The sequence below is a fragment of the Patiria miniata genome, unplaced genomic scaffold (assembly GCF_015706575.1).
Source record: "Patiria miniata isolate m_02_andy unplaced genomic scaffold, ASM1570657v1 HiC_scaffold_27, whole genome shotgun sequence".
Taxonomy (NCBI): Eukaryota; Metazoa; Echinodermata; class Asteroidea; order Valvatida; family Asterinidae; genus Patiria; species Patiria miniata.
In genome coordinates, this window is record NW_024037066.1 from 5,581,910 (window position 1) to 5,595,816 (window position 13,907).

Below are 13,907 nucleotides of genomic sequence, written 5' to 3' on the forward strand. Positions count from 1 at the left end.
TAAATGTGTATACATGTATTGCCAAAAGAAGTTTCGACTTATCTTCAGAGAAAAAAAACATGTACAGTCGAATCCCGTTAGTACAAACTCTGTTAATACAAAATTCTGGTTATAACAAACATAAAGCCTTAGTCCTGACTGTGCATTTATGTGCACAATGAATGGGACTGATGTTCCTCTTAATACAAAATTCTGATATAACAAACAATTTGGCTAGGTCTGAAGGAGTTTGTATTAACGAGACTCGACTGTATTAGCTGACAGGTTTATTTTTTTCTGTGGGTCATAGATGAGAAATTAAACACATCGAAAAGTTGCTTTGACATTTCATGAGCATTGCATCCATTTTAAATAAAAAACAGCAATGTATACTTAAAATTAACCATATGTGTGTGAACTTAGAATTTATTGACCACAAATAAAATTTGTTGTTTTGTGGAGTACATATATAGATTTCCATGTCTAAGTACTATAGAAATTTTACAAATTTATTCACATTCATTGTAAAATAGATTTATGTATATTAGATTGCAATAAGTTAATAAATCTATACAGAGGTACATGTTACATGTACATGTAGATAACAGCATGTGCACAGAACCCTTTACTGTTAACAAACTTTAAAACCTTGAAAGTTTTAAACCCTTTACTGTTTACAAACTTTAAAATATAAGGAGATGTATTTTAACAATATGGCAATTAACCATCAAAATGAAATGGTTGTTTTAACTGATGATTTTGTAACAAACAGATCTTATTCTATTTCTTTTAAAGGGTGGGTGCAATTAAATTGAAAACCAATTTCTAACCAAAGAACTCAGTACATACATGCCAGTATGCTTTAGTTAGTTTCAGGGTCACAAGAAAGCACTCCTTTTGACTCTTTAAATTTTTCATGAAATACAAGGGCATTGTTTGTGCTGTTTCATGAAGGGAACCCAGAGCTAAAAAGTAAAGAAAACACATAAAACTTCAAGGTGCAGCTTGAGTCTACTAAGTTGTTTTGACACCCTACAACTTGTACCGAATCATTACAAAGCAGGTACCAATCTAATCAGGTCAATAGATACAGGAAAAGTCATAGGAAAATAAAAATCGTTCAACTTTTTATCACCAGTGTATGTAATTACTGCTGCTGTTGCCCACATGACATCATAAATTTGCTCGTGAATATGCAAATTTTCATTAGCATAAACACAGGAAATTTGCAATTACAGCTCAAAACTTTTACGAATTTGCATTCAACAGGTAGTAGCATGAAAAGTACACTCTTTTGCATGGTTTTTGAATGTGAAGTAAGCCAGTGACATTATGAGCCTTAGATGCAGCAGTACACTAACCCCCTAGTTAAGTGGAACCACCGACTCGCGACAGTTGGTGAGCGCACAACATACTTGCGCAATTTTATCAACTTTAGGCACCTTTTATTTCTCAGATGTAACTAAGGATTCCCATGGAACTTTTTCAGACAAAATGCTGTAAGTCTCTCTCAGTTCTCCGATGACACGTTCAACATGTATGCGAAGGTGAGCAATTTTCCGTGATCTCTCAACATCCAGTACTGAAAGTTGGGGCTTGCCTTTTGAGAAGGCTGGCGTCAGAAGCTGTGCACAGTAGAATCCGACCTCATCAGAAATGTTAAATCCTCGATCAGCTAAAACGTAGTCACCGGGTAACAGTTTGTACAAGAAGTCAGACTGAAGTGTGATGGCTTTGTCTGATCCCCTTCCTCCCCATGCTGAAGACAGATATGATATGATGCCTGAAGGGGTGATACCTATCAAGAATTTGACTGTATTGTGGTGCTTGTAATTCGACCATGTCTGTGCTCTTGCCTCTACACTTGATGGACGGACACAGAATACTTCAAAGCAATCAATGATCACGGCAACATGTTTGCCAAAGGCTTGTCTGAAATCCATTGGCATTGTTTTCCACAAGGTCTCTCTGGAAGGCCACATTATCAGTGGTGACAGCTGGGTAGATAGAATGTCCAACATCAGAGAAAATATGCGGCACACTGTAGCTTCGCTCACTTGAAAACGAAAAGCAAGATCTTTGTGCTTCAGGTTTAACTTAAGTTTCAACAGAACCAGTACAAGTTGCTGAAATGGTGTCAGAATTTTCCTCACAGGAATTTTAGGTAGTACAAAATTGAAGACTGCCATCAAAACTGTATGTGTCGGAAGTCCAGTGTAAAACTTCACTTTATCATCATCTTTGAAGTACTGTTCATTGATTGTTGCTCTTTCCACTGTCTTCATGGCCCGCTGAAGCTCTGAGCTGTTTCCTGCTGCCCGACCTTCCAGAACACTTATGTCTATGGCATAAAGATCAGGCCAAAAAAAAAATAGTTCTGCTTCCGGTTACCCGACCGACCCTATTCGGCAATTCAAAAAAAATTTAAAAAAATAAAAATTTGAATAAATACTTTTCTGTCTTCACAAAATACCTCTTAACAACCCTTTTGCATCCAAAAATGCTTGTATTTATTTGTTTTCTTACTTACATTTGCTTTTTTTCAAAAGAAACCTCCGTTATTACAAATTCGCTTCGCGATATAACTACTTCGCAACTCGGTGTCACGCACGGTGACTATAATCACGTGGTGACGACTGGTTCCTGCCACGCAGGGGCCAATTTAGAAGACATAATGAAAATGCGGTAACCAGTCCATAGCTAGCTATGTGACCGATAGCGCGCTATCAGTACAGTGCAGGCCACTGTCAACTGGTCTGATTCGACATCGTAAAAATGCCAAGAAAACACCGATGGAGAAAGAACATTTTTGCAAGTTAATTTACAGAATTGATCTAGCTTGTCTGTGTATGTATTTTCTGTGTTCAAGAGTTCATTTTGAGATCGCACTACTCATATTTGGAGTGATACATGCCGCGTGTTTCCCGAAATTGTTGACCGTAAAAACAGGTCTGTCGGCCCATGGTGGGCTGCTCGCCACACACGCACGCATCACACACCTCGGAGTTTTGGCCAGCTTCCCGCGTCTTGACTAGCGTCGTGCATATGGTGCGAACGGCCTGAATTTTCCATTTTTTTTTGAAATTATCGAATGTAAATATATTGACAATAATTAAAGGTAGGTTTTACTCACTTTTTGTTGCCATTTCGTGTATAGCTTTCGTAGTGCAATAGAAATAGTTCAGGCTAAAACTTCGCATATAATTGAATACCCCATTCAATCTGCATAAAAAAAATTGGCCAAAAAAAAAAAAATGTCCGACCGACCGACCCTATTTTTGAAAGGCATGTAATCAGAAGCAGAACTAATTTTTTTTGGCCTCAGTCTGGGTGCTCACGTTCTTAAATGAGGGTTTCTCTGTCTGCACACCTTTGTTGTTTTGGTTTAGAAGTGTTGCTTGGTCTTGGGGTTCCTTGGTCTGGGGTTGATGTCGTTTTGATCGCTCATATCGTTGCTGACTGATGAGAAGGGTGCTTTGACATAGCTTCTTGTGGCCCAAGTTAATGGTTGGCGCCCAGTCTATGCTCAATTCATCATACAAAGCTGCTGGTCGACCTGCAATTAACATAAGTATGCAAAGTGATAAGTACACGTTCACATGCTGAGCACTATATCTTATTCCCAATCTTCTGAAGGTTATAATTCCAAACAAGCTATTTGATCTAATAACAAGTTTCCAACTCCCATTTTAATTGGGAATTATGTGACTGATTATAAAGGCCTAGCTGATGCAAAACACAACTGCAAGAAGTATTTATTTGATTGAATTTCAAAGAAAAATTCATGTGAATGCAGAGTAATGTTCGCTCTATGTTTTTTAGCAGGCTGATAAATTTACAACAGAAAAGAAATGAAAACCAAATGGGTCCAAAATTGTTTGTATTAAAGTAGCAAATACTACAGCTTTTTTTTCGGAAACAGTTTCTGTAATCGTTCACCATTTTCTGACACTGACATCCATTCTTTCATTAAAATGGAAACAAATTATTTGCTAGTATAAAAGGCTAAGAACAAAGCAGGCCTATAGGCTTTGATCTGGATAAGCTCCCTCAATGACATGAATAGGAACTGAATATTTGGCGGAGAAATATTTATTCTTTAAAGAAAAAAAGGAGGAAAAAATGGGTGAAAATTTATTTTAAAAATTACAACGAAAGTACTTTTCGAAATGGATTTTCAGGAGGAGATTGAGTCTTGCCTGTGGGCCAATTGAAGTTCGAATCACACACAAAAATAAAATAAAATATAATAATAAATAAAAGAAAATAAGTAAATAAATAAATAAATACAAAGGTCCATAATTATGAGCCCCCTCCAAAAAACAGAAGCCAAATCCTGGGTGCGCTGCATGGTGCCTGTATTTTAACCAGGATCCCTAAAAAAAAATGCAAATTTTGAAAAGGTAACACTTTGCTTGGGTGGTTTAAAAGTAGATGTCATGCACAACTATGTCAGACTTTGGACAATGGTGCTGGTTATACTACATGTACATGTATAGCGAAAAAGAAAACGTGTTTTTGTGGGAGCAACTATAGAATGCAGGGCCACGCCGGAGCAAGGTTTTTTATTCTGCTTGGAGGCGTGGATCGAGGACGGCGATGTGAGGATAGGAGTAATAGGTTAACAATATAATAATAAATATGCAACCCTGCAAAAAGTGCTAAGTACAGCAAATGCACTTGTCTTCTATTCTTCTCATGAAGGATCGGAAGGGAGGACGCTTGTAAATGTGTCAGGGCACGGAGGCGTGGAGTCGCGGAGACGCGGGGCACTGGAGTCGCGGAGTCGCAGAGACACGCGCAGATAAAGGGCGCAATTCTCGGCGGTATTTTTTTTTGAGAACGTAGCATCCATATCCATTTTAAATGGGCTCGCAAAGGAAGGGAGGAGGGCGACGGGGCACTGGAGTCGCGGAGACGTGGGGCACTGGAGTCGCAGAGACGCGCGCCGATAGAGGGCGCAATTTTCGGCGGTATTTTTTTTTAGAACGAAGCATCCATATCCATTTTAAATGGGCTCGCAAAGGAAGGGAGGAGGGCGACGGGGCACTGGAGTCGCGGAGGCGCAGAGACACGCGCCAATAGAGGGCGCAATTCTCGACGGTATTTTTTTGAAAACAAAGCATCCATATCCATTTTAAATGGGCTCGCAAAGGAAGGGAGGAGGGCGAAGGGGCACTGGAGTTGCGGAGGCGCGGAGTCGCAGAGACACGCGCTGATAGAGGGCACAATTCTCGGTGGTATTTTTGAGAACAAAGCATCCATATCCATTTTAAATGAGCTCGCAAAGGAAGGGAGGAGGGCGACGGGGCACTGGAGTCGTGGAGGCGCGGAGTCTCGTAGACGCGGGGCACTGGAGTCGCGGAGTCGCAGAGACAGGTGCCGATGGAGGTCGCAATTCTCGGCGGTATTTTTTTGAGAACGAAGCATCCATATCTATTTTAAATTGGCTCGCAAAGGAAGGGAGGAGGGCGACAGGGCACTGGAGTCGCGGAGTCGCAGAGACGCGCACCGACAGAGGGCGCAATTTTCAGAGATATCGACTGCGGCTCCACGCCTCCACGATTTTCGGAGGTAGGTCAACTGCGGCTCCACGCCTCCACGCAGCCGTACGGAGGCGCGGATGTAGAGTGAAGTGGCCCTGCATTCTATAGTTGTACCTTTTTGTGCACAGCAAAATACGGCGATGATTTTCCTCATTTTGCTGTCTGCTTTTAGTCGGAATAGGCTACTCCTAGAACTAGTACTATGAGGCTCCCCTGGAGCCTCATAATTCTTTTAGTCGGAATAGGCTACTCCTAGAACTATGAGGCTCCCCTGGAGCCTCATAATTCTAGGAGTAGCCTATTCCGACTAAAAGCAGACAGCAAAATGAGGAAAATCATCGCCGTATTTTGCTGTGCACAACTTCAGGCCTAGTATTAGTTACTACTCCTAGAACTATGACTATGAGTTAGTCCGAGTAACTTGGACCCAACTTATCGCCTTTTTTAACATTTGGACATGGTCTGGGGATAGTAAGGTCCAAGCTAATACCGAGACCTAGACAACACAGTCCCAAAAACCAACATTTTCCAACAAAAAACATCAGATTTCACCTTCAAAACGGCCTCCAAATTACTAGATATGCCACCTGAGGTACAAGTAGACATCGATAATTAAGATGGTTGTACTGAAGTTTACTTGCGATCCGGAAAAAAGTGAAATTTTCCGTTCAATTCTGAAGACCCCCTCTGCCTAGGTTGTCGTTGTTGTGCTCACGTTCAAAACTGCATGATAATGGCGTCTGACCTCGACCTCGTGCAAATGTCGTGACGGCGCGCTTGCGCATAATGCACTGCATGCACGGCAGATTCCCCTGCGCCGCGCCGACGACTGTTTCCTGATGTAGAGTGCTGTGTAAGTTCGCGGTACGCCTAGGAGTCGCGCTGGCTAGCCAGGCGCATGGCTGGCGCTCTACATCAGGAAACAGTCGTCGGCGCGGCGCAGGGGAATCTGCCGTGCATGCAGTGCATTATGCGCAAGCGCGCCGTCCAGACATTAGCATGAGGTCGAGGTCAGACGCCATTATCATGCAGTTTTGAACGTGAGCACAACGACGACAACCTAGGCAGAGGGGGTCTTCAGAATTGAACGGAAAATTTCACTTTTTTTCCGGATCGTAAGTAAACTTAAGTACTACAACCATCTTAATCATCTATGTCTACTTGTACCTCAGGTGACATATCTAGTAATTTGGAGGCCGTTTTGAAGGTGAAATCTGATGTTTTTTGTTGGAAAATGTTGGTTTTTGGGACTGTGTTGTCTAGGTCTTGGTATTAGCTTGGACCTTACTATCGCCAGACCATGTCCAAATGTTAAAAAAGGCGATAAGTTGGGTCCAAGTTACTCGGACTAGACTATGAGTCATACTAGTTCTAGGAGTAGTGTAATACTAGGCTACTCCTAAAACTATGAGGCTCCACGTAGTGGAGCCTCATAGAGTCAGAAGCCCGCAAAATTGTTGTCAACACAAAACACTAATTAAGTACAAAAACGTCCATCCCAACCAAGCTTTTTCCCACAGAACCGCTGCACAGTTTGCCCCTAAACTCCGTACAATACCTCATGACATACTCACGTTATGTGCACCCAACAAACATCGGTGGATTCTGTCTGTTTTTAGGCCAAAATGATGAAAACTATGCCCTTTCCGCACTGAGCCAACCTAACACTTGAAGCGAGCACGCGCGCTGATATCGCAGTCATTTTCGGGTTCGATGCTCGGAGCGCGCCGCGGGGGGTATGGTGTAGGAGCGGATTGATAGTATGCGCATGCGTACAAGTGCAAGTACGTACCCCCCGCGGCGCGCTCCGAGCGATCGAACCCGAAAATGACTGCGATATCAGCGCGCGTGCTCGCTTCAAGTGTTAGGTTGGTACGGAAGCTTGAATTGCCTTCCGCGATACCGCGTTACTGCGATAATTTATCACAGAAATCCGGAAATCAAAGATAAATCCTTCCGCGATACCGCGTTACTGCGATAATTTATCACAGAAATCCAGAAATCAAAGATAAATCATTCAACGATACCGCGTTACTGTGATAATTTATCACAGAAATCCAGAAATCAGAGATAATTCCTTCCGCGATACCGCGTTACAGTGATAATTTATCACAGAAATCCAGAAATCAGAGATACGTTTTCCTCGATACCGCGTTACTGTGATAATTTATCACAGAAATCCAGAAATCAGAGATACGTTTTCCGCGATACCGCGTTACTGTGATAATTTATCACAGAAATCCGGAATTCAAAGATACGTATTCCTCGATACCGCGTTACTGCGATAATTTATCACAGAAATCCGGAATTCAAAGATAATTCCTTCCGCGATACCGCGTTACTGTGATAATTTATCACGGTAACGCGGTATCGCTGAATGATTTATCTCTGAATTCCGGATTTCTGTGATAAATTGTCAGGGTAAGGCCAAAAAAAAAAATAAGTCGGTCTCTGGTCAGCGCGCGCGTCGATTTTAATCATGCGCGTCGATCTTTTTTTCCCCAAAATGTTCCGCGGTAGCTCCAACAGCGCCCTCCATTTCCGCACCTCCTCAATTTTTTTTTCACCAAAGAGCACCAAGGAATGGGAAATTGCACCAAGGCAAATGATCGAAAGCACCAAGGCAAATTATGGAGGACACTAATGTACATGAGGACACCAAAAAAGCAAAATAGTACCCACCTTGTCTGTACAATCCAAGCTTGAAGAAAAAAAAAAAAGCCGCGTGGCCGCGTCAATTCCGGAACTTTGGTCTGACCAGAGACCGAATTTTTTTTTTTTGGCCTAACGCGGTATCGTTGAATGATTTATCTTTGAATTCTGGATTTCTGTGATGAATTATCACAGTAACGCGGTATCGAGGAAAAGGTATCTCTGATTTCTGGATTTCTGTGATAAATTATCGCAGTAACGCGGTATCGTTGAATGATTTATCTTTGATTTCACGATTTCTGTGATAAATTATCGCAGTAACGCGGTATCGCGGAAGGAATTATCTTTGATTTCCTGATTTCTGCGATAAATTATCGCGGTAACGCGGTATCGCGGAAGGCAATTCAAGCTTCCGTAGGTTGGCTCAGTGCGGAAAGGGCATAGTTTTCATTAGCCCCACTAGTGTGGCCGTCGGTATGCTGCGCTGAACCTAAGGCCACACACCGTGGTACCGCGCGCTACTGAGGACGAAGTTTTCATAAAATTCAGGGCAGTTTCTTACATTCTCAGTTTCTTACTTTCTTATGGTTGTATTCTATGATGTCTCACCAATCACTTCTGGAATGCTAAGGTCTAATGATGTTCCATTTTCCGAGATATTCTTCAATCTTTCTGGAGTCCATATGCACTCGTGAAACGTCTGGTGATGGCAGCCATTTTGAATGGGACAAGAGATGACCTCAAGCTGTGACGTCGCGTGTATGCAAATTGCTTGTCGAGCGCGCGAGGGCGCGAGTTGCAAATGCGACGGCTGTTTCCTGTACCATGCATTTATCGTCAGGGGGCCACGTGCACCGATCTCTATTCAGGATCTACGGCACAGGAAACAGCCGTCGCATTTGCAACTCGTGCCCTCGCGCGCTCGACAAGCAATTTGCATAAACGCGACGTCACAGCTTGAGGTCATCTCTTGTCACATTCAAAATGGCTGCCACCACCAGACGTTTCATGAGTGCATATGGGCTCCAGAAAGATTGAAGAAGAATACAGGTCAACTCGTACGCGAACCAACTCGTACGCGACCAACTCGTACGCGGGTCAATTCGTACGCGAACCGACTCGTACGCGGACCGACTCGTACGCGGACCGACTCGTACGCGGACCAACTCGTACGCGGACCAACTCGTACGCGTGAGTTTAGACGATTGGTTTAGCTCACATGGACAGATGAAATTAGGTTCGGTACGGTAGGTCGGCATAATTTTACCTTTTCTGAAAGGTTGAGATTTTCAAATTACATGTAGTTGATTTTTGAATCCGCCAGTGCTACTTACAGTAGAAGAATTCTGCGTTTGTTTTTTTTTTTACAAGTTCGCTTGATTGATTGGGAAGTTGTCATATTTGCGAGGTCTATTGTATAAAAAGGAGCTACTATAAAAAAAGGAATATAGCATCACGCATGCTTGTACAGTTGTACGGACAGTGTCCGCCAGTTTTTTGCTAGGTTCAGATAGTTTTTTAGTCCTAATTATTATATATCCAAATAATATTTTGTAAAAAAAGAAAAAATGGGGAGTTGATTTTTTCATTTTTTGTTAAAATCAGAATTTTATATTATTTCACCGGAAATGCGAGGTTTCTTGGGTCAAATGCGCTTTTCTTGGGTCAGAAAATTAATTTTTTGCTTGGGTCCGATAATTTTTTAGTCCTAATTATTATGTATCCAAATTATATTTTGTAAATTAAAACAATGGGGAGGTGAATTTCATTGATTTTTTAAAATTAGAATTTTATTTAATTTCACCAGAAATTCGAGGTTGCCCTAAAAATATTTTTTTTTCTTGGATCCGAAAATTAATTTTTAGCTTTGGTCCGATAATTTTTAGTCCTAATTATTATGTCTCCAAATTATATTTTGTAAAATAAAACAATGGGGAGGTGAATTTGATTTATTTAAAAAAAATTGAATTTTATTTAATATCACTGCAAATGCGTGGTGGCCCTGAAAAGGACCGATTGTGTTTTCAGTTAGTGCAATTGTCTATTCTCTCACTCCCAATCACACACAACGGTCACACATTGAACTACGGACTACCCGTCACACTATTCCCAAATTCTTCCCAACCATGCCAACCCAATCCTCGAAACCACTCCTAAAATGGCCCGCGTACGAGTTGGTTCGTGTACGAGTTGGCTCGCGTACGAGTTGGCTCGCGTACGAGTTGGCACGCGTACGAGTTGGTTCGCGTACGAGTTGTCTCGCGTACGAGTTGACCAATCCGCGTACGAGTTGACTCGCGTACGAGTTGGTTCGCGTACGAGTTGACCTGTTTCCTTGAAGAATATCTCGGAAAATGGAACATCATTAGACCTAAGCATCCCAGAAGTGATAGGTGAGACATCATTCATAGAATACAACCATAAGAAAGTAAGAAACTGAGAATGTAAGAAACTGCCCTGAATTTTATGAAAACTTCGTCCTCAGTAGCGCGCTGTACCACGGTGTGTGGCCTTAGGTTCAGCGCAGCATACCGACGGCCACACTAGTGGGGGGTCGCACTAAACAGCGTCAACGCTTTCGAGTCAACTCGTACCTTGGGCGACTCGTACCTTGGACAACTCGTACCTTGGACAACTCGTACCTTGGACATCTCGTACCTTGGATAACTCGTACCTTGGACAACTCGTACCTTCAATTAAGACGACTCGTACCATCAGAATAAAAAGTAGAGTACATGTACACTGTACGTGCGTGACTTAGTGTGTGGTTCCTTGGCTCCGAAACGATACGATTCTTTTCAAGTCAAAGTTAATTTCCTTCTCACAGAATAACCAAAGTATACAAGAGCAGTCAGTACTTTTAAATGATTCAGTCCTTTCATAGCTATAAGTCTGAAAGTCTAAAATGTAAAAAATAAAATTCACAGTTGGTTTATTCATCAACTGGTTTATTCGAAACATTTACAAATTGGGGGCGGGGGTTTGGCCAGATGTTTCGTCATAGTCCGACTTGTTGAAATGAAATCGATTCACGATGAACAGCAGACAAGCAATCGTCTCTTGAGCAGCGCAATGGTTCATCAGAAACCCGCAAGATCATCTGAAAAAAAAATAGCGGTAAACACATAGTTTTGGGATGAAAATATATCGATTCCGTAATACATGTATTTGCAATTTTTTAAGTAGGCCTAAGTTGAAAAACGGGAAACTGCAACAATGTCACCGTGCACGGACGGTCCGACTTGTTAAAATGAAATCAATTAATAATGGTGGACTAGCAGCAATTGTCTTTCGAGCAGTGCAGTGGTTCATCAGAAAACCGCAGGTTCATCTGTAAAAAATAAATAAAAAAAATTGCGGTGAACACATAGTTTGGGATGAAAATTAGTATTTCCTAACAAAATTGGAAATATTTGTCAGTCCAAGATTCACGTCTTATCATTTTTGCGGGGAAAAAAAAGAAGTAGTTCAGGCGATTATAGGGATCAATAATAGAAAAATGTTGCAACCTGACGCCACTTTTTTCTTCATATATATATCATTTCAATGATGGTCATTTATTGCAAAAATGATGGTAAGACGTGAATCTTGGATAAAAACATCAGTTCCATAATATTTTCACGTAGCCTAAGTCTCTAAACGTAACGGCAGACTGCATCAATGTCACCGTTCACAGACGTCCATATTGACCGGTCAGCGCGGCGCAAGAACCGTGTCACTTTGCACGGATGCCGCGTGGGCCTGTGCATGCCGCGCACACAGTGCGTGTAAGCTGCCGCGGCCGGCTTCGCGCTTAATAAATTCTTCTTTTGGGGGGGAAAGAGAGCCTTTACCAAAAAGAGATTCACCTTTATTTTAATAAGCATTCCACTTTCAATGAGTTACGGTCCACTTTATTCAGCCTCGGATCATTATCCTGATTGACGGGTAAATCATTGACGGTACGACTTGTCTTATGCGTGATGGTACGAGTCGTCTTAACTGAAGGTACGACTTGCCGAAGGTACGAGTTGTCCAAGGTACGACTCGGTATAATGACGTCGAGTTGAAGGTACGAGTTGTCCAAGGTACGAGTTGCCCAAGGTACGAGATGACCTGTTACCGCGTCAACACAGCGTCAACACAGCGTCAACACATGACAGAAGCGTCAACACACCGTCAACACATCCAAAACACATTCTGAATTGACAAAAAGGGCATATAATTGTGAAACATACAATAAAAGAGAATTTCCATTGGATTGAGTTTCCATTTCGTTGTTAAAAATATCGTATTTTCACGCGAAAAAAATTACCTTCACTTGCACGGCCGTTGTCCGCCATCTTGACTTCGCACAAAGCTTGGACTACACCATTTCAAGTAGGGGTGTGTAGGTAATGACATTATCTTGTCATAAACAACAGAGGGCGCCTTGCTGGAGACTAGACAGAGGGATACCAGATCTGTGTGAGGACTAAGGATCGGAGGAGTGGTAGATCATTATTTTGTGAGTTGTGTTTATGTTTTGGTCTTTGCAGATATTTTTAACACTGGCGACCCCGGCCGCGTCCCTCTCTGTTGGTTTATTGTACAACGCTATCACCCTTTAGAATAATGGTATGGTCCGCGCTGCCACTGAGGCAACATGGCGGGTGTTCGGCAGCCGATTTCGGAGCGGCACGGAGAGCCAATTTTCTTGAACTAAAAATCGCGATTTTCAGACGTTTAACCTTTTGATTTTAAGCACAAATCTTGTTTCTGTCCATACTGTATGGGTTACATACTGCTTTTGTAAATTTCGGAGCGGCACGGAGAGCCAATTTTCTTGAACTAAAAATCGCGATTTTCAGACGTTTAACCTATTGATTTTAAGCACAAATCTTGTTTCTGTCCATACTGTATGGGTTACATACTGCTTTTGTAAATTTTAATGCATTTTGGATGTGTTGACGCTGTGTTGACGCTTTGGAGTGTGTTGACGCTGTTTAGTATGACCGCTAGTGGGGCTAAGTTTTCATCATTTTGGCCTAAAAACAGACAGAATCCACCGATGTTTGTTGGGTGCACATAACGTATGTCATGAGGTACTGTACGGAGTTTAGGGGCAAACTGTGCAGCGGTTCTGTGGGAAATAGCTTATTTGGAATGGACGTTTTTGTACTTAATTAGTGTTTTGTGTTGACAACAATTTTGCGGGCTTCTGACTCTATGAGGCTCCACTACGTGGAGCCTCATACTAGTTCTAGGAGTAATACTAGGCCTGAAGTTGGGTTTGAAAGCAGCTACATGCTTTAATGGTAAAACCTTTGCCTTATGTGTATTTTTATCTCAAGAAAGTCTGCTTATGATGAACCATAGGATAAACTGACCTGAATCAAAGTGGTCCGAGCAAACTTTGTAGTGGGTTTTCGTCGCATCCAAGTCTGCACGTCATGCACGTGAAATGTTTGCAACTGCAAGCCACTGCACTCTTTTCCTTATACTATAGTTGTTTTTTTCCCCCTGGTGGTGGATAATTTTGGGGATGGAATAGCACGATTTGTCCTTTTCTCGTTCACTTCGATTGCTGCAAGCGTAAATACAGCACACATGCACCATTTTCGACGGAAAATGCAGCACTGCAGCATGCATGCAACACACAACACACAACACACACGACGTCAACTGCTACTAGCTTGTCCCATGTCGACATGTCATGGCGGACAGATCGTTGCTAAGTTACGACTTGACCTTTTGACCCCGCATGCAAGC

General features: G+C 42.2%; 1 protein-coding gene across 1 annotated transcript; it reads right to left on the reverse strand.

Moving 5' to 3' along the window:
• Positions 1 to 230: 230 nt before the first annotated feature.
• LOC119734513 lies at positions 231 to 13,583 on the reverse strand. Its single transcript, XM_038208047.1, has 3 exons — positions 13,526 to 13,583; positions 3,350 to 3,535; positions 231 to 2,320 (listed from the first exon to the last, which is right to left on the reverse strand). The coding sequence occupies exon 3, from the start codon at positions 2,262 to 2,264 to the stop codon at positions 1,425 to 1,427; it is 840 nt and encodes a 279-aa protein (XP_038063975.1). The 5' UTR covers positions 2,265 to 2,320; positions 3,350 to 3,535; positions 13,526 to 13,583; the 3' UTR covers positions 231 to 1,424.
• Positions 13,584 to 13,907: the final 324 nt, after the last annotated feature.